The sequence below is a fragment of the Glycine max genome, chromosome 8 (genome assembly GCF_000004515.6).
Source record: "Glycine max cultivar Williams 82 chromosome 8, Glycine_max_v4.0, whole genome shotgun sequence".
NCBI classification, from domain to species: Eukaryota; Viridiplantae; Streptophyta; class Magnoliopsida; order Fabales; family Fabaceae; genus Glycine; species Glycine max.
In genome coordinates this window covers 1,963,894-1,984,793 of record NC_038244.2, presented here as the reverse complement: position 1 = coordinate 1,984,793, position 20,900 = coordinate 1,963,894, and the positions used below count along the sequence as shown (strand labels likewise).

The window sequence follows — 20,900 nt, the reverse complement described above, 5'->3', positions numbered from 1 at the left end:
GGAGAAATCTAGTGAAAATTTGAAAATTACACGTCCTTTCCTCATTTTGATTTATACACAAGGAATTCTTACTTTTCTAGATGCTAGCTAGCGTCTTCAAATTAATCACTCGAGTTCAGAAAGAAGACTTCCAAATTAAAATTGTCTTCTTATCCAATCTCCAAATTATATCACAGAATAAAAAAATTTATATCAGACTGTACGTTTCTCTTTGGATGTTGCAATAAAGCTCAAATAGTTGTCTAATTCTACACAGTTGGCACATTTCTTTGTCCAACAATATATATTCATCAAATCACTTGAAGGTTGTGGAATTAACAAAAGTTTTTTTAATCTGAGGATATCAGAAGGCTAAACAATAAATAATATTTGATTTTTCATTGACAAAATGAGTAAAAAGAACTGAGGAATTGTTAATATTGTACGTTTGTTTTTCTTCCTAATGTATAATTGTTATTGTACGTTTAAGGACTTGAATCCTTTCATGTTGTTAAGTAACATGATATGATCATGTTGGAAAGAGAAAAAAATCATTTTTATTAGATATAATTAGTGAGTTATACAACTATTCAAAAGTGAGAGAGAGTGCACTTTAGAAGATAAGGTATACTTATAATCGTTGATTAGAAAATTAAAGTTTTTTTTTTGAGAAAAAAATCAACGGTTAAAAATCGATTATGATAAATTGAAATTATATTTAATAAAATATAAAATTAATTATAATCTCAAATATTAATTTTTTAATTAATGATTATTAATACATTTTATTCTCTAATTGCATTCTCTTACTTTACTCTCTAGATTTTGAAAGTGCTTTCGATTGTATTTTGAATGCTAGCTTTTAGAGCATATTCTAATCATGTTCTTTTTCCTAAAGATTGTTATCCTCTAATATATCATTCACCAAAAAACTTTAGAGATGCCAATTCCAATAATATTTAGTCCTAATTTGATTAAAAAAATTGGCTTTCTCTGCAGCACAACCGTATCATGTTACTCAATATAAAAGGACCCTAAATCCTACATTTAATAGTTAGTTAAAGAATCATTATTAAATTCATAACAAATACTCCTTTTTTTCTTCTTCTTCTTATCTGGCTATTTTCAAAATCAAACTTTGGTTTCTATTGATTTATAATCCATTTATAAGCTTAGCATTTTTTAATACTAAATTTATAATTTGAACATAATATTAGCTACTATCTCAATTTTCAAGTGTATCCTTATTTTTACTAATTTTTTAAATATTTTGGACACTTATTATATAATGAAAGAAAAACATATTTCTATTGTTACTCTCACCGTTACTTTATAATTGTTGTTGTAGGTTATTTTATATCAATCAAGAAAAAATAATAAATAGATAAAAGAAAATAATAATATTTTTATAAAATTAAACTCATCATCATTAATTCATTTTTTATTTTTGTAACTCATATCATTGATATTAGAAAAAATATAAATAAAAAAATTAATTAATGTTACATTAAAAAATTAAAATAATAAATATATATTTTCTTGTTACATTAGGATTATTATAGGACGAAGAAGAGAGTGTACAAAATTATATGTGCGTGAATTTATTAAATAAAAAGAGTCTTAATTATTTAATAAAGTCAACTCTAACTTTCATTTAATATATAAATTAATTTTATTTTCTTCACTGGATTAATATATAAATTCTAAAAAGCGTTAGAAGAAAGACTATCAGATGATCATTTAATACGCATTTAAGTTAATTTGTTTTTATATTTAATGCACTGGTTTTAAAAGTGGAAAACGTTTTTACAAGTTGATTTAATTTTGTGACATTGACCAGAATTGTGAAGAATTTATAGTCGCTGAGTGGGATATGAATGATGAGCATTGAGCATCTCTCACTGCAGGTGCAGGTAAGCTAAGAAGGGTAGAAGACTATCTCTTTCTTTCGCTCTATTTAAGGAACACAAATTTTACAGGTGTAGTAACCTGTTTCACAACCCAATACATGTCATGCACATGTTCAACCAAAATCCGGATAAGACCAAACTGCATTTACATTTTGCTGCTGCTAATTAATTCAATTACTGGCTATGGGACTTCATTCGCCGACTCCTCCTAATTAACTCATCGCACTTCTTTCATCAACTCATATTTCACTTACAAAACACCCTCTCCTACCTTCTCTCTTATCACTTCCAACCATGACTGCAACTGATATTGCTCGAACAGCGGTCGGCATCATAGGTAGCTCAAATTCCTCTCTAAACCCTGTTTGTACCTACGTATATATGTTACTTCTATTTTCATTTTCAATTTATAAAACTGTCATTGTTTTTAAGTTTTTTCCCCTATGTTTTCAAAGATTTATATGCAAAAATAGTAAACATATATAACTTTTTTTTGTTTTTCTATTTTCTGTGTAAACTTTTTAAAAACAGTAAGTAAATTGAAAATAAAATGACAGCTTTATAAATTAAAAGTAAAAATAAAATAAAAACAGACTCTAAATATTTTAATTTTTTTTTTACTCTTGTGGATCTCTGTCTCCCCCAGGAAACATCATCTCGGGCGCTTTGTTCCTGTCCCCAGCGTAAGCTTCATCTTTCTCTCTTAACTTCTTTTTATTTTATTTTTTGTATACACACAATATATAAACTCATGCAAGTTACTTAACCCCACTATTGCATATGGACATGAATGTGTGTATAAGCTGGTTCGAACCGACCGTTTCCAAATTGTACTGAAACGAATTGGTTTTTGAAAATAAAACAGAACTATTTTTTAAAAATTAGTTTGGTTGGAACTGAACTAATTTAATTTTAAAACTTATTCGAATCACTTATAAGAGGATTTAATTTTTCTAAAGTTGAAATAGTAAAAAAAACAATTTGAAATCAGTTCAAAATGGATTTGATGCTTAAGATCGATTTAAAACTAATTCGGAACCAATTTAGTCTCGAAGTAATTTTTAAAATCATGGTTCAGAAGTGATTTTAAATATTGATGGGTTCTCAATTTTAATTTAACGTATTTTTGCTCACTCCTACTAATACGGTATAGTGTATTACTTTTTCTCTCTCTTGGCTTCAATGAAAAATTCTCATGATGATATATAGTTTTTTTTTTATGTACATTGAGAAGAATAAAATTAAAACTTAAAGATTTTTGGATCAGATATGAAGTATTTACTAATTTGACTAATGATTAATATCTTTTAAAAAACTTATTTGATAAAATCTTTTTCACATTTTTTCATCTAAAAAGTTTAAATTCAAAATCTTACTTATAAAAATTAAATCTAATATCACTTGAATTAATAATATAAGGATAACCTTTAGATTTTATAAAAAGTACAAACTTATCTAACCTCTTTAAAATGAGACTAGATGCCTGCGAACTCTACTTAAGGAGGATTTTTTCAAACAGATAAATTTAAATTTAAAATCTCTTTAAAAAAACATAAATTCTGATAATTTATCACTTTGAATGACTTGCGATTGGACAAAATTGATTTTATTTTGTTAAAAGAAAAAGAAATATTTTTTTTGTCATTGCCTCTCATAATATGATATTATTATTAATGCCAAAATATCCAGATTAAAAAAAAATTACAATGAAAAAGTATAGTTCTGTTTAGTTTGAAATTGAAATGGATATACAATACAGGCCCACTTTTGTCGAAATATGCAAGAAGGGATCAGTGGAGCAGTACTCGGCAGCACCATACCTAGCAACGCTGGTGAACTGCATGGTTTGGACCCTGTACGGTCTACCCATGGTGCACCCAAATAGCATTTTGGTGGTAACCATCAACGGCTCTGGGTGCATCATTGAGCTTATCTTTGTGACACTCTTCTTGATCTACTCTGGTGGGAAAAAGAGGCTCAAGGTCCTCCTGTGGCTCTTATTGGAACTTATTTTTATCTCTGTTCTCACCTTTATCACTTTAACTAAGGTCCACACCTTCAAGAAACGCTCTGCCATTGTTGGAACCACTTGCATTCTCTTCAACATTATGATGTATGCTTCACCCTTGGCTATCATGGTCAGTCATCACCATCCTCCTACTATATACTATACTGCTTGTCTTTGAGATGCATTCATTCATTTTACCATATCTTGATCACATTCATGTGCATGAAAAAATGGTGGTTGCGACGATCCGAGGCACATGGACAAACTATAATATTATTCATTCATGTAATATCAACATTTAAAATTGTGGTGGTGACAGTCATAGTTTTGTCGCGATCTATGCTATTGTGAAAAATTTGAGTTTTTTTTTTTTTTTAATCAAAAGGAGGCATGCTTGAACATCACAATAGGGACAGAAATCACAATTAGGTTGACACCTCTATCCCTTTTGATCTTCTGCCTAATATGCCAAGAAATAAAATAGACGTTATGGCTAAGGTCACAATTTTAGTTTATCGCAATCTTTGCTATCATAAAAAAAAAAAAGCCAATTGCAATTGCGGTGATGATGCCGTCATGAAAACCTCAAAACTGTCCTTTTTAGCTAAAATCACGGTTTGGACCATTTTTCTTGAGCCTCGTGTAATGTTAAAAGGTCTATGGTATTTCATTTCTCACTTTTAATTTAGCAACCAATTACTATGTGCTTAAGGTAATTACATGATAATTATGTTGATTATTGCGGTGCAGAAACTGGTGATCAAGACTAAGAGCGTTGAGTACATGCCCTTTTACATCTCTCTCGCCTCTTTTGGGAATGGTGTGGCTTGGACAACTTATTCTCTCATCCGTTTCGACAAGTTCATAACTGTAAATAACAATTTAATTTGAAAATCCGTCCTTAATTTCCCTGGTTTAACCACATATAAAAGCTGAAGATGACATAATAATCACTTTAACCTCTTGATGTTGTGCTTAATTTAATTGTCAGATACCAAATGGGCTTGGGACATTGTTTGCGGTGGCGCAACTGATTCTGTATGCAACCTATTACAAGTCGACTCAGCGGCAGATAGCGGCAAGGAATGGCAACGGGGGGGTGAACTTGTCGCAGGTGGTGGTGGGTAGAGATGACCAATCCAAGCCGGATAATTGATCATGATGGAATCTCCATGTGTTCCCTTCAGTTCTTCAATAAGAGGTTTCTTTAGATGCATGTTCAGCAATGTTGTTTGTAGTACTTTGGACCTCCTATAAAATGTAATCATATTTACTATTACATAAAACTACCGTAAGTTTAGCTTCAAAATGTCCAACTTTCATCTAACAGTTCCAGTTTACTAATTGCATGAATTTGTTAACTAGAACAATTCCAGATCCACATCTTTTGGAGCTTGTTAATTGTAGCGTAGTCTGTATATAGACTATGATGTTGGGGGAAAAGAAATTAAATTATAGGTGCCAAACAGCCCCTTCTTCATACAAGTAATATTGTAAACAATGACACTAAAAGTGCTTCGTGCGTGTTCTGTAACGGAGTTTGTTATGTTGGAATTTGATTGGATCTCTCTCAGTCTGCGTCCGAGGAATTAAGGGTCTAAGTGAGATTGCTCAATGATTTGCATTTGCCCCTGTTGAGGAGGCGGTACAAGTCAAAGTCGTATGCTACAAAAGATGCACCGCACGATTTTCTGTTTTCATTCTTTGCCTCATGATTAATACACTCTCCAGACTTAAATACAAGAAGAAGAAAAAAATCTATAATTAAATAAATATTAATTATTTTTTATTTTATTTAATGATAATATTTTTATTATATTTTTCATTCAATAAAATCTTATTTTCCGTTAACTATTTATTATTCTATGTTAAATTCTTAAAAATCTTTCAAATGAATCTCTTCTTCCAATTTTTTTTATTGGTAACCTCTTTCTAATTAATTCATTAATAAAATTAAAAAATTAAAGAGAGACTAATTCATTTAAATTAATAAAATTAAAGAGATACTAATTAAAATCAATAAAACTAATTAAATAGAGACTAATTCATTAAAATTAATAAAACTAATTAAACATAGACTAACTCATTTAAATTAATAAAACTAATTAAACATAGACTAATTCATTAAAATTAATAAAACAAATTAAAAGGGACTATTTCTTTAAAATTAATAAAACTAATTAAACAGGGACCTGAAATTTAAAAATAAAATAAAGTGAGACTTATTCATTTAAATTAATAAACAAATTTTTGCACATTTAATAGATGTTTTAGCTTCTTCTTGGTCATCCATGACAAAGTTGTCTTCATTATCATTATTAGAAAGCAAATCTTCATGGTCACTTCTATAGACATCTCCATTCCATCCATTGTTTGAATCATATTGGGTTCTTTCATTTGGAAGTCCTTCATTAGAATCTATCAATGATGCTTCATTGTTAACATCATACAAATCATTATATGAGATATTTAAATCAACATCGAAAGGCAAGATTTGAATATTTGCAAGAACTGACAAAATATTTTGAATTAGTAAAACATCATATAACAAAAATAAGTAATATAAAAAAATATTAAGATAAATAAGCATAAAAAATGTAAAAGTTACTGCACCGAGAGTGACTTTGTCACTATCTTCTTCATTGTTCCTATTGTGTTGGGTTTCATCATTTGAAATTGCTTTGTTGTCAAACCATCATCCTTGCAATGAGTGTTTAAATCAATATCAAGAGTCATTTTTATCAAGTTAAATCATCAGTGCCCCAACATGGATGTTTAAATAAATCCTTGCAAATGGAGCACTTGAATCTAAATGAAGTTGAGCAGCTATTACGGGGAAGTTGTAAAGTGCACTTAACATTTATCTTTGCCACCAATATATTTCATAAAAATAAAAATATCTACTGCCTAAATTTTTTATCAAGAGCCTTACGTGAGATACTCCAATCAATGATAAGCGAGTAATAAAAACGGGCAATGATGATTGCGTGAGTAATCAAGTGATGAGCCACCAAATTAATGAAAGAAATAGGAAACGTACACAAGAGTTATTAAGGCGTAATAGTTTAAATGTTATTCTAAGAGTATTATTATTAAGGGTATTTTAGGAAATAAAATAGATTTTTAATAAAAAAAAAATTGAATTAAATATTATTAACTGAATTCCTTAATTCACGTGTCTCCCATTAAATTTATTTAAGTCAGGAGGGAATATATGCAAATTGGTATTAGATTGTTGTAACCCGTAGTTGTTTGAATTCTTTAGTATGTTTGTATATTTAGGCAATATGTGTTAAAATTAACTAAAAAATTAATTTGAATTTGGAAAGTTAGGTTATGTTTAGTAGTGTTTTAGTGAGTTTTTAGTTTTTTTTACTAGTTAAAAAACTTATCAGTAAACAAATTTATTGTAGTAACTTCTCAATAACTTTTAGCGTTTTTTGAAACACTATTTAAAATAACATTTTATATTTTTTTTCACTTTTATTTTTGATATATTTATTTATTTTCCTTGTTATATTTTTAAATAAACCATACTTTTATATTTTAAAAATAAATCATATTATTATTATTATTTATCATTTTATATTTTTTAACTACTTAAATTATTATTTTTATCGAACACTTCTAATTTAATGATTAATTTTTTATCTTCTAGTTACCAACTAACTTTTCAACTTCTTGTTAACTTTTTAGTTAGTTTTGTTACACATAATCTTAGTTGAAAATTGAAAAGATGGTTTATTAAATTAGAAATGTTCGAAAAAATTAACTTTTAAAGTAACTTAAAAGTATAAAATGATAAAAAAATAATAAAATTATTATTTATTTTAAAAAGGTTATAGGAATAATTAATAAATATATCGATGATAAAAGTTGAAGAAAATATAAAAAATTTAAAATTAGTGCTTTAAAAAACAATAAAAGTTACGAAAAAACCACTAAAAAATTTGTTTACCGAATAACTAAAAGAGATTTCCCACTAATAAAAAAAATTTAAAACTAGACGAAATGTATTTTTAAACATAATAAATGACACAGCTATGAATAATTGAGGGGTGCATAGTTTGATAACATTACAACATAAATTTATTGAGTGCTTGTATTTTGTTCCCTTTAGCTTGTTATATTTTAATTCACTCCCCTTTGATTTTTCATTTTCTTGCTAGTATTTGATTTATTTATTTTTTCTTTTCTCGAGTAACACTAACTACTGTCTATTAGCACCATTAATCAAATGGAATGAGATTAGAGAATCAATGCAGCAAATTATATTTTGCAATACCATATCCAACACCAACTGAATGTCCTTTTAGATTACCATAAGCTCAACATAAGAATTAGTAGATATGTCGAGATATCCTACAAAACCTATTATCCACGGAGGGTTGTCTAGTTCTATTAGGGTATTCGAGACAACTTTCATCCACATTTATAATTATTTTTTATTCGTGTATGAAAATTAAATTCCAAAATCTATTTATTATTATTATTTTAAACGTAAATCTATTTATTTAAAGGCTAAAATATAATTTTTATCCTCCTATTTTCTTAAATTTGTGATTTTAATCCCATTTTTTTAATTGAGAATTTCATTCCACTTTTAAAAATTCTACGATTTCAGTCTATTACTTTTTAATTATAATATTTTGTTTTTATTTTTATAAAATCCACAATTTTAATTTTTGTGGTCAATTTTAAATGTTGATCTATGCACTCGGTAAATATTGATTGACATATGTCTATTTATTATTCACATATGATAATTTTTTTTAATTATTTAATTGCTAACAAGTTTAAAAAAATACACAATCAAGTCTAAAATTGAAAAATAGGATTAAAATTATATATTTTAAAAAAAGTGAGAAACCAAATGTTTTAATTAAAAAATACAAAAATTATAATTATAAATTTTTAATAGTAAAAAATAAAATATCTTAATTAAAAAATTAAAAGAATAAAATTGCATATTTGAAAAATGGAAGAAGGAAAATTGTACTTTAGGGTTAAAATATTTTTGAAAAGTAAAATTAGTTGCTTGACCCTCCTCTTCCCGCGCTCTCACTAAGCAAATTTTGGCGATGAAAAAATTGCAGAGGTTAGGGAAGTAAGAAGAGTGAAGAACACTCATCATTTTCCTTTACATGATTCGCACCTGCACTCCGTTTCCATTGGTGTGATTGTGAATGGGGGACTCCAAACGATGGACGGTGACCTACACAAAACACATCAAGCAGAAACGCAAGGTGTATCAGGATGGATTCCTAGAGCTCCACGTTTCCACCAGCAAGGTATTCTATCAACTCTTTCACCCTAAATTTCCAAAAAAATTCGAAATCAATAGTTCTATAGGATCGGAAATTGATATTGACATTGCTCAGTCACGAGGTGTGGACACGGAAGTCGATTTTAAACGGGATAGCTAATTGCTTCGCTCAATCCACTGTGCAGGTTAAGCTGTATGATGAGTGCGAGAAATTGTTGGAGTGTCGGCTCTTGAAGAACGACGAAATTGTTACCTCTGGTGAAACGTTGATTTTCAATGGTTACCTTGTTGACATTGGCGATCCCGAGGGAGGCAACAAGCCTGAATCTGATTTGAATGTTGATAGGAAACTCAAGAATTATTCGAGATTCAGGACTCCTTCTGGTTTGAATTCTCTGATAGTTTCTCTTTAAGTTTATATATTGAGAACTTGAGATATGCATTTTCCCCCTTAAAATCTACGTATTTGAAGTTTTTAATCATTATTTGCTGTTTATGCCTTTATGTTTAATGAGATGGTGCGAAAAATACCAAAATGAATGAGAAGGAGAATGTTGGACAAGTGCGAAGACCTCTTAGTCCATCACAAAAAGTTATCAGAGGTATAGATTATGACATCATTTTTTTTTCTCTTCAGGATTTGACCATTTATACTAATTAAAAGTTCAAACTGTCACAATTTGGCTCACACACTGTAAGGGACTAGAGGAGGCTTAGATTTATTATTCCTATAATTATCAAGTCCCATTGTGTGTGCCATGGCTTATCAATGCTGTGCCAGTGATCTAGAGCGCATCAAGTAATGGTATTGGTGATAGTTTTTTAGCTGTAGTCACTTGTATGATTTGCAGTACACTGTAGTTGTATTTTGTATAATAGTTGTAAAATTTTCAGAATTTAAGAAGAGAGAACTGCTTAAGTATGGATCACCAAAGATCAGTCAGGAAACACCAAAAACTAGTACTGAAGGTTAGTGTGTCATGCAAATAAATTTTAATTTATATGCTGAGCTCACACCCTGCTCTGCTTCCTCTTTCAGTTTCTCATCCCAATGCAAAAAAAAGGAATGTGGCATAAATTTTTTGTTACTACTCTCTTATTAGTATTATATTCAAAGTCGAGATACATAATGAAACTGACAGTTAATCACAGGACGTTATGCTTTTGTGTAATCAACTTCCATTTTTTTAATCTTCTAACCATCCTAATTTTTTCCATTTCAAATTAGAATGGTTTGTTCTATACACCACACAAGTGACTCAAAAGGCAAAGAAGTACCATGATGGTTTTTTACGTCTGGTTCTTCGTGGATCCAGCGGGGTGCAGGTGAGTGTCAGACATATTTCATTACAAAAAATTCAATATATGTTCTGATTTCAGGTTATGATTGGTGGGGTCAGATTATTTAATAAATACACTTTCTGACCCATTTTATTTGTTATCCTTCTGATAATGTGATTTATAGCAATAGTTTTTTTTGCCAAGAGCTCATTCAATAAGATTTTGATTACAGGTTGTTTTGAATAATCTAATCCAAGTACACATTAAATGTTGTTATGAGTAGTTGCGTATTAGTTGTATTCAGGATTCGATGAATAACACAATGAATGGGGCAATTCTTGAATGGGCAATTCTCCCCTTGTGTGTATATTTCAGGTTATGCTGTTTGACACAAGCAGGAAACTCTTAGATAGTAGATTCCTTAAGAAAGATGATGTAATAAAATCTGGTGAATCAATTGCATTTGATTCATATTTGATTGACATTGGTGAGCAGCAAGGAAGTTGTACACCGGATTCCAATGTTCTAGCAGACAAGTGTACTAATGTTAAGGCAATGAAGATGGGCAGACAGAAAACTTCTCTCAAAACTGATACCCATGTAAATGTTGGAAAAGGTGGTAAGCAGACAATTATTGTGATATGAAAAATTGTTATATATGGCCAGTTGTTTTTTATGCATAAATTCTTTTTTCCTATTTTTTTAAATAGGATGCTTATAGATATCATTTGTGTTTTATATTTCCAATCAATTCTTACATATAATATAGATGTCTCTCTTATTGCTAAATTCTGTTATTATACCTGTTTTAAAATTTAAAATTGAAGGAAGTAAGGGTAAAAGAAAAAGAGGGAGAAAATGTAGAGTCTGCACTTGCCAGTGGTTCACATGATTTGCTCTAATGAGCTGAAGAATTATTTACAAATCGCAGTGATGAATACAGCTGTTCTATTTAGTCAACCTTGTTAATCTAATAGACTAATATAGTGGATTTAGAATACAAAATTTATGCTTTTTAATTAACAGAACAAGGAGTTGTAAGAAAATTAATTCTAAATTGAACAAACAGTTGTAAGAATTCACAAGCTCCAATATGCAGCATGCCATCCACATGTGTATAACTGTATATATGCTGGGAAATTATTACTTATATAATTTTATCATCAATTCACTGAAACCAATTAGTGAATCAGTGGACCTCATTCCTTATTTTTTATTTTTCCTTTTTAATGGATTCCTTCATACTTGAGGTTGAATATGATCAATTTCATCTGCAGTCCATTATGTCAGAGGTTGCATTTGTTTTCTGGTTTGATTATCTTCATTGTTTCCATCATCATTTAGTGTTCACTTATATATCTCTTTCCCTTCAATTCAGAATGGCAGGTCCTATATACTACACGATTAACTAAAAACACCAAGAAATATCATGATGGCTTTTTACACATTGAACTTTGTGGATCTTTTGGGAAGCAGGTTAATTTTTGTCTTTCCACGCATGCTATAATTTTCTCATTTTCCTCTTCAATCCATCCTGTATGTATCGCTGAATGTCTTTTCTATCTTTCATCGATTTGTTTTTAATTTCTGTTTACTTTGTAACTGAATCCTTGGATGAGCTTCTATTGAGTTTATTTGGGTTTATGACTCCTATGTGTTCTTATTGGCTTATTGTTCTCTTTTCAGGTTGTTTTGTATGATTTGAGCAAAAGACCTTTAGAACGCAGGTTCCTAAGGAAAGATGAAGTTATAAGGGAAGGTGAATCAGTATATTTTGATGGACATTTAGTAGAAGTAGGAGAACATGAAGGAAGTCATCACTCTCCAGTGAAGTTAAATGAACGAGGGACTGGTAATAATGTTGTTGAAAGGAGACAACTAGGACATGGACAAAATGGCTTCCACAACGTCTGTCCATCTTTTGCTAAAGGTTAGTCGTTGCCTAATTCAAAAGTTTCTTTTTCAATCCGTATGCTCCGTAGTACTATTTTAGTTCTGTGCATGTCATTTGAATTTAAATTTATTATTTTCCCTTGCATTTTAGTTGTAACCCCTAGGCCCTTGATCTCATTATGATAGTTAGAATATTTTGTCCATTGTATACATATTTTTCTCATTTAGTTTATTTTTGCCTTTTAAGCTTATGTCCAGTTTAACTTTTATGAATTAAAAAGACTTCCATTTATGTCAGAAATTAATTGCAAAAATAAAATATTGAATAATAACGATCCGGAAGCAGAAAGAAACTCTGTTCTCTGTGTATATATGTAGTATGTGTTTGGATAAACAACTTAATTAAGTGCTTATTTAATAAATTCTTATCATATGAAAGCCTATGTCATAAAATTGACCATAAACCTTAAAATCAGTAAAATTGCAAGAGACAAAAGGAAGCTAGGAATCTGAAAATAATTGAGAATAAATCACAACAAAAATCCATAAACTGACTCCTAGCACTAGAAAGCAAGTAGTATATCTGGAATGAGCTGTCAACAGGTTTTGATTTTTCTTTCTCAGATGTTTATGGTTATACCATGCAGGAAAACCGCCAAGTGAGCTTTGTCCGGGGCAAGATTCAGGATTGAACTCTCTGATTACCGAGCTAGAAGAGATAAAATCAAACAGGATAACCCCACCAATCAAGCCTTTACGCGATGGTTCGTACTTATTAATTTCCTGCAGTCTTGACACTCATCTTACTGTTTCATTTGCATTACTTTTTCCTCCCGTCTTCAATAGGAAGTTGATACAGTTTTATTCGTTTCATCATTTGCATGCATTTTGTAGATTAATGATAATGATTTTCTTCATAAATGTGAATATGAATTTCCTACATTAGGATTAAGTTTATTCGTGAATTCTAATTCAAACAACTACGTTCAAATACGCGTAATTGATATTGATATTATGATATTATTCCATTATCATGGCATCCCTAACTTTGGAATTATGCAAAAAATAGAGGGAACAGATAAGTAGGCAATACTATTATGTCGAATGTAAAATAGATAAATAACGAGGTCCGGTTGATATGTGTAAAATTGCATGGGGTTGATTATTCTGCAACGAGAAATCGTCATGACTAGCTAGGATGTGCCGTGGGTTGCTGATCTTAATAAATTACTTCATTATTTCTACATGCAACTGATTTCTGCTGTTTGGCAGCCAATCAAATATTGTCCATTTTACAGAATCCTAATCTGAAGCCTCAGAAGAGTTATGTAACAGGTAAGACGCGTAACCTAACTAGATATATAGGTCCCTTATGGCCTGATGACGTGATCGTATGGGATTTCTATAGGAGACCGATCGCCCAATGGGTCTCACCAAAATATTGGGGATAGGGAATCAGCTGCGACTGCGAAATCCCTTGATATTAAGTCTTCCGGAGGTAAGTCAAGAATAGATGGAATTTTTTGACATATTTCTTAATTCTTAGTAGCTGTTCTTTTTTTTGACTGTTGATATTGAAATGTTAGTAACTATTATTTGACTCTGCTTGAAATGGGTTCTGCGGCAGCATGTAGTGGTGGTAGTTTCCAATTCACCGAGAATGTCAACATGTCCCACCAGGTATAGTCTCTCTGTGTTTGCATTTTCTGTATCTCTTGATATTACTTGCAGATAGCATGCAGAAGGTTTCCTTTTTTTTTTTTTTATAAGCGATGGCATATTATGTTTAAGGTGCTAGTGTTCATCACAGAGACTAGAATCCCTAAATTCATGTGTTTTTTCTAATCATTCAAATCTTTGCAAACTAAAACATATTACAGAAAATTTCCTAAAATATCACACGGTTTCCCTCACTATATGTTGGAGAAATCTCCAGCTGTCTCAAATTTTGTCTTTTTAAATTGTATATGTAGTCCCACTCTCAGAAGGATGCCCCGACAAATACGAGTGAGACAGATTGTGATTGTCAACCCAGCCTTACTTTATTTGGTGAGGAGTTCTCGTGTGAAAGCGAAACATTTGGAAGCTTTGACCTTGGATTTTAACAGGTAATGCGTCTTAAACTCATGCTTACTTTATTTGCTCAATACTCCTGGCAAGTCGACGTCCTAGACATTATACTCTTTCTGCAACCTTCTGGTACTTGGGTGAAATGAAGAAAGAAGCATTTCCTGCTTACCTGACATGAACTGATGCGTATCAATTAACAACCTCTATAGAAAGAGACCGAAGATACATCCGCCAACAGAGGCAAAGAAATAAAATCAGGCACAACATAAAAAATTCCGCCATAGCTATCTAAAGACGACCCAAATAATGCGGCATTTGTTGCATATTGTTTCGTGATGGCCATATATATAACTTAATAATATTTTTTTTTATAGAACTTACATAATAATAATAATTAATAAATCTAGTGTTGTGTACACGTGACACTCACACGGTTCCATGTTTTGGCAGCAGCTCCGTACATCAGCTTTCACTTTTGGAGTGAAATTTGAGAGGGGTGTGAGGAAAAAAAGGGGCAGGTAAGTGGTGTAATAATAATAAAAAGAAGAAGTATATTTAATAATTATAGAAAATATGTTTAACAATTGCCAAATAAAAAGTCTATGAACTCATCGTAATTAGACCACTTAATATTATAACCAATATAATATAAATGCATCAAAATATGATTCTCAGATATTAAATTGAAATTATAAATTATAAATTATAAATTATAAATTCTAACAAATGTTACTTTTTCAGTATGCAGGCCATGCATCTTTTTTAATTGCAGGGTTGTCCTTGAAAACTCTGGTCGGGTTATCAAAACCACTTGGATTCTTCCATTAAGAATTAAGAAATGTTTGGCATTCTTTTTGAGGCTGAGAGTCGTATTTTGAGGCTTGATTTTGTTTAGTGGCCGAATGCAAAAAGAACATTGATTAAACAAAACAACCCTACAAGAATAAAAAAGAAAGAACTAAATTTCATTCTAATTTTTATAATTTTCAGTGTTTGGTCATTTTAGCCTCTTAACAAAATTCTTATTTAGTCACTAATTTTACAAATTGTTATTCATTGGTGCAAAATGAAGTAGCGAATGAATAAAATTTTTCAAAGTTAGCGATTAAAAGATCAATTGAAATGGGGATTTAAGAAAATGATGGCCAGAAATTCACGAATTTAAAAAATGACCACGTTTTCAGAAGTGTCATCTAGTAATAATACTTGAAACCTCTCGATTTATATTTTATTTTATTCACAAGATATATTTCTTAATGAATAATATTTTATATAATGTTATTTTGTTAATGAATATTTTACATTTTGTTTATATCAGGATATGATGTAGAGTATTTATTAGTTTGACTAACAATTAATTTCCTTTAAGAAATTTGACTTGGTGATTTTTAGTAGGATTTTTTTTCACAATCACATTTTTCTTCTTCATGAAATTTAAATTTGAGATAAATCAAGTTTAACATCCTTCCCCTAATGACTTATATACAATTGGATTGAATATGAATATGAATATAATATTATTTAAATTTAAATATATCTTACGAATAAAATAAAATATAAATCGAGAGGTTTCAAGTATTATTACTAGATGAGCATTTCAGCTCATATTATCATTTCAGCTCATGTTATGAACATTCATAAATATGTAATATTTTCAAATTAAATAATTAATTTTGATGCAATTAGTTTTAAAACTTTAAATGTTATTTTTTTTTTACCGAACCTTTAAATGTTATTGAAATATACATTTAAATTAATTTTATACTGAAATATACTTCCGTGTATTTGACAAACAATAAATCACTAAAAAAATAGTTACACACAAATTCTAAATTGCGCTGGTGTGCGCTCATTTCGCCTTATCCGCATCTCTATGTTTGGGTGATAGGATACAACAGCTTCTTCACCTCCGAAGCCGTATATCTTAGCTTAGCTTAGCAGGGGCAAAGCAATGGCTTCGTCTTCCCTCACTTCAGTTCCTCTCTCCTCTTCTTCCCTCAATATTCCACTTTCTTCCTCCAAACCTTCCTCTAGCTTTTTATCTTCTCCAATTCCCGCATTCTCTCGCACTCCCAAAACCCTGTTTGCCGAATCAAAATCCCACTTTTACCCAAAGAGAAACGATCATGGGTTTTCCATCAGAGCCCAAACCCTAGACTTCTCGGATTCATTCTTCGAAGGGGGTTTCGGCTCCGAAGATGACCCCTCTTCCCCCGGTGGACCCGGCTTCACGGGCGTGGAGGAAAAGGAGGAACCCCAATGCCCACCGGGTCTCAGACAGTACGAGACTATGATGGTTTTGAGGCCCGACATGTCCGAGGATGAACGACTTGCACTCACCCAGAAGTACGAGGAGGTCAATTTCTAACACTTTCAACTTTTTTTTTTTTTCATACACAAGTTAAGATGCATTAAGATAATCAAATTGAACTTTATATGCCATAGCTTTTTGTTCCGTGATTCTGTATCTGTTTATAATTAGGAAACTACATTTGACTTTCACTTGAGTATGATTGATTGTGCAGAATGTTTTATCTTTTCATTGGGGGAAAAAAAACTGCAACTTTCTCTCTGTATCTGCTGATCATTTTTCAGTGAATCAGTCCTTGAACTCGTCCATTGTAAATGCTTTTTTATGGATTAGATGAGATGACTGATGTGATGATGTTTCTGTTGCTTTATATTCATTGGGATGCACTGCAGTGCTGGCTTCATTTGAATAATAAACTAATTGTTCTTTGATGCATAGCTATTAGAATCTTAAGATTCATGATTTTCCTACGATTCAATACGTTTTGGCTACCCATCGAGTTGTATCATAAGATGAATCTCAAGTAACTATGTACCTCAAATACATAAATGATAAATGGATTTGTGCAGTTTCGTATCATGGATATGAATCACACGATTTAACTAATCATTATTTTTCTTTTTTTACTAGTGATTCTCATTAAAAAAAATAAAAATTGAAATAATGATAGTTAGCCTGGACTTAAACTGCAATGTTATGGTGAAGTGCTGATGAATTTGGTGTATTCGTATGGTTTTCCTTCTTGCAGGTGCTTGTTGCTGGAGGTGGCATGTATGTGGAGGTTTTTAACAGAGGAGTTATTCCACTAGCGTATAGCATCAAGAAGAAAAACAAAGCAGGGGAGACCAACACTTATTTGGATGGCATCTACCTCCTGTTCACCTACTTCACCAAGCCTGAATCAATTACCCCTCTTGAGGAGACAATGTTAACGGATGATAATGTTATCCGATCAATGAGTTCCAAAATTAGGAAGAGGAAATATTAGTTTCTTTTCAAGTCTCCAGTAACTCTCCTTTAAGGAGATGCTTATAGAGCAATGTTATATTTATCATTTGTTATTATGTATTTTTCCCCCTTTCATTTGGATTCAAGGATTTTTGTAACATGATTGAATTTAATTAAAAGATAGATGTAGGTGCTATCACTTGCAGTCTACAGAGTTACCATGCCCTGTGCAGTTGCTATATGTTGGCAGTTAAGTTGTAAATTTGAAATATATGTATTATTTGAATTTAATTAAATATTTAAGTAAAAAATGTGTAAAGAATAACATTATTAATATTTTTTGACATATTTTTGTTATTATTTAAAATTTATTTAGAAACATGAAAGTATGTGAATGCTACTCTTTACCATAAATTTATAATAAATAATTAAATAATAAAAAATCCATAAGTAGATCTCATATAAACATATTTTTGAGTTTACTCATTTGAAAATAATAATAATAATCTAGTGAAAATCATTTTTTTTTTTATCTTGGTTCTTAACTTCTTTTGGCCTATTCTTGAATTGTTCGACCAATTTTTTGCTCCTTCAATTCTGAAGTTGATTGGATCAACCATTTCATCGATTCCCAGTTCTGACTGCTGGAGTTAGTCATCTAATTCAAGTTTTCAAAACTACTTTAGGAATCAACTTCAATCTATTAACATGGCTAGCTTAAAATGTTGACAGAAGTACTGTATACTGTATATGATCCTACTGTTAAACTTGTGCCTCTAAAGGCTTTAGAATTGTGACGTTAAATCTAATTTAAACCTATAAAATTAACTTGTAATATGATAATTATTTTTTACTTTTATATATATATATATATATATATATATATATATATAACTTTAGTCATATAACTATTTAATAACAAATAATATATGATAAGTCTAACAAATAAACTTTAATATTATCTTAAAATGAGTTATGATCCTAATTCAATTTTATAAAATCATGACGATTACCTTACATATACACTATTATCAGAGTAATTGGGAAATGGAAGAATAGTTTAGCAAGGCTGTACAGTTTTCTTCAACAAGCCATCAATTTTAGTGGGATACTTGTCATTATCACGCGCATGTTGGTGTTGTATGGGATTGACGACCGGAAGTCAACACTAGCATAATGGTATTATTGAAGGACAACCCTGCTAACCTATATTTCATTATCTCCTAATCTTCCTTCTCTATGTAAGCTTCGCACATTGCATTTTGTATATAATCTTTCCTACTTTCTAACATTAATTTCATATTTTCAGGTTCTAAGTCTCGCGATTACGTTGATGAATTACACGCGAGCAAACATTTGTTGTATTCAGCAGTGCTGTTGTTAGCTAAAAAAGTTAAATGTCATGTCATGTTAGAAGGTTGTGTCAAATGGGTCATGCTGTGCACGTTTTTCATTTCAAATCTTGAACACTGAAGTGAGAAGAGTGTTATATGAACTGAATCTGCCGCCAACCAGACATTTTTTCTTTTAAACTAATGATTTGAATGTCTACTCAAGAATTTATCTCTGTATATGCAAATCTCTAAGATGCTACTTCCGAATATTACATATAACATGAGCAACATAAGTGGTTGCACTTTGTTTTGATAATTAAAGCAAATGTGTAAAACAATAAAGCAGCAGCGTTATTTGCACCCACTGAAACAAGAGAGAATCTGGTATGGTGTTCAGATTGAGATCTGATCCTAAACCCACTCATAGAAAATTAAGAGCTTAATTAATTGATTCAATTAATCACATTCCACCAACCACAGTGCACATATATAGTGTCAAAGTCCCTGACCCTCCTTTGTTTAGGATCAAAATGCATTATACTTTTACATAGGATGAGGTAGGTCTCTACGAAGGGTGGCCAAAAAACAAGCTCGATACTGCATTATAAAATTGATGGACTTATTTATTTATATTTTTTTTTTCTATTCTATGTTCTAGATATATTGGCTAATTAATTAAAAAAATTAGAAAATTCTAAAATAATGAATCATTTTTTGTTGTTGTTACCGATGATTCATTTTTCTTTATTTGACAAAAAAAATATTTTTTGTTTTATTTTTAGTCTCTTAAGAATACACACTCTGTGTAATAGAAAATTCTTAATTTAATTGAATATTAATTTATTATAAAATGACTTTTTCTATTTTAAAATATTAAGATTTTATGTTTAGTCTTTCATTTTTGCAAGTTTAAAAATAAGGAAATAAAAGAAATGAACAATATTAATATTATAGTATAAAATTATATTCCTTTTTTTACACAAAATTACATTCCTTTCAAATTTATAATTGTACGTCTATTTAAGAAAAAAATTCTTTTCTTTTTTACTTTCTATTTAACCAAACAAGTGAAAAAAACTTTTCTTTTTCTTCACTTTCTTTCACATTCTTCTCATATCAAATAAACTAAAATTTTACCCATTTTATCAGCATTTCGTTAATTTCTATTTGCTTTCTTTTGATTTTCTCTCTTTCGATTTTCTTTCTTAGAAGAAACATAGTGTGTATAATGCTCCACCTTCTAAGCCAAATAATACTCCACGTAGAACTTATAACCTTTCACAATGCAACGTACCAACGTTGTATACTGATATTTTGACTGAAAAACTACGTAGGTATTTTGGATATTCCTATCCGAAAATCGGAGACTAATCTCTCAATACATGGAGATTCAATTAACAGATAACAGAGATGCAAAGGACAACGATAAGTTCTGTCATTTTTGTCAATTATCATGTTTAAAGAAAAATTGTTCGACTTTGAATAAGTCATACAGCGCACTAAGGCACTAAGTATACTAAACCTTGTCCTTGGCTAAATAAAAGTAGAAAGAAAGGAAAGAATGTGTTTCCTCATCATATCGGTTTTGACAAAAGGATTTAGAGTATGTGTCATTTTCGTCGCCATCATGGAAAAATAAATATCTATACATGCTACCATTATCGCTTCAAAGATCATCGTTTAAGAAAGGTATGAGAAATACAAATACAATATATATTACTTATATTAATATATAGAGTCAAAATAAACTTTCGATGGTAACTAACAAGTATTTTACTTCTTATGTGAACGGGCTTCGCAGAGAAAAGAATCACGTGTAGCTCATTTGTAATTATCCAACTGATGCTTTGTTATTTTTGAGGTGTAGCTGGCAATTTAATGTGCATGTGAGAAATATCTA

The 20,900-nt window shown here is 30.3% G+C and overlaps 3 protein-coding genes across 11 annotated transcripts; all 3 read left to right on the top strand.

Annotated features, from left to right (window-relative positions):
• Nucleotides 1-1,910: 1,910 nt before the first annotated feature.
• On the top strand, nucleotides 1,911-5,206 carry LOC100802303 (bidirectional sugar transporter SWEET4). 2 transcript variants are annotated; one of them, XM_026129499.2, is made up of 6 exons: nucleotides 1,911-2,226; nucleotides 2,536-2,572; nucleotides 3,579-3,589; nucleotides 3,636-4,027; nucleotides 4,648-4,767; nucleotides 4,889-5,206. In XM_026129499.2, the coding sequence occupies exons 1-6, from the start codon at nucleotides 2,184-2,186 to the stop codon at nucleotides 5,051-5,053; spliced, it is 768 nt and encodes a 255-aa protein (XP_025985284.1). In that variant the 5' UTR covers nucleotides 1,911-2,183; the 3' UTR covers nucleotides 5,054-5,206. The 2 variants fall into 2 exon arrangements, with proteins under 2 accessions (XP_025985284.1, XP_003530439.1); XM_003530391.5 differs by lacking the exon at nucleotides 3,579-3,589 and having other exon boundaries at nucleotides 1,925-2,226; nucleotides 3,649-4,027.
• A 3,701-nt stretch (nucleotides 5,207-8,907) lies between these two features.
• On the top strand, nucleotides 8,908-15,921 carry LOC100786754 (uncharacterized). Of its 8 annotated transcripts, none has more exons than XR_001389390.3 (15): nucleotides 8,908-9,188; nucleotides 9,349-9,547; nucleotides 9,679-9,765; nucleotides 10,058-10,132; nucleotides 10,392-10,489; nucleotides 10,820-11,063; nucleotides 11,823-11,920; nucleotides 12,131-12,374; nucleotides 12,985-13,101; nucleotides 13,610-13,672; nucleotides 13,746-13,835; nucleotides 13,965-14,017; nucleotides 14,311-14,445; nucleotides 14,861-14,925; nucleotides 15,149-15,917. XR_001389390.3 is itself a non-coding variant. In XM_006584710.4 (14 exons), the coding sequence occupies exons 1-13, from the start codon at nucleotides 9,084-9,086 to the stop codon at nucleotides 14,440-14,442; spliced, it is 1,605 nt and encodes a 534-aa protein (XP_006584773.1). In that variant the 5' UTR covers nucleotides 8,908-9,083; the 3' UTR covers nucleotides 14,443-14,445; nucleotides 15,149-15,916. The 8 variants fall into 8 exon arrangements, 5 of the variants coding, with proteins under 5 accessions (XP_006584773.1, XP_040873840.1, XP_040873841.1 ...); XR_415373.4 differs by having other exon boundaries at nucleotides 14,858-14,925; XM_006584710.4 differs by lacking the exon at nucleotides 14,861-14,925 and having other exon boundaries at nucleotides 15,149-15,916.
• Nucleotides 15,922-16,298: 377 nt separating this feature from the next.
• Nucleotides 16,299-17,887, top strand: LOC100305490 (uncharacterized). Its single transcript, NM_001249216.2, has 2 exons — nucleotides 16,299-16,763; nucleotides 17,467-17,887. The coding sequence occupies exons 1-2, from the start codon at nucleotides 16,359-16,361 to the stop codon at nucleotides 17,704-17,706; spliced, it is 645 nt and encodes a 214-aa protein (NP_001236145.1). The 5' UTR covers nucleotides 16,299-16,358; the 3' UTR covers nucleotides 17,707-17,887.
• The last annotated feature ends 3,013 nt before the right edge of the window (nucleotides 17,888-20,900 follow it).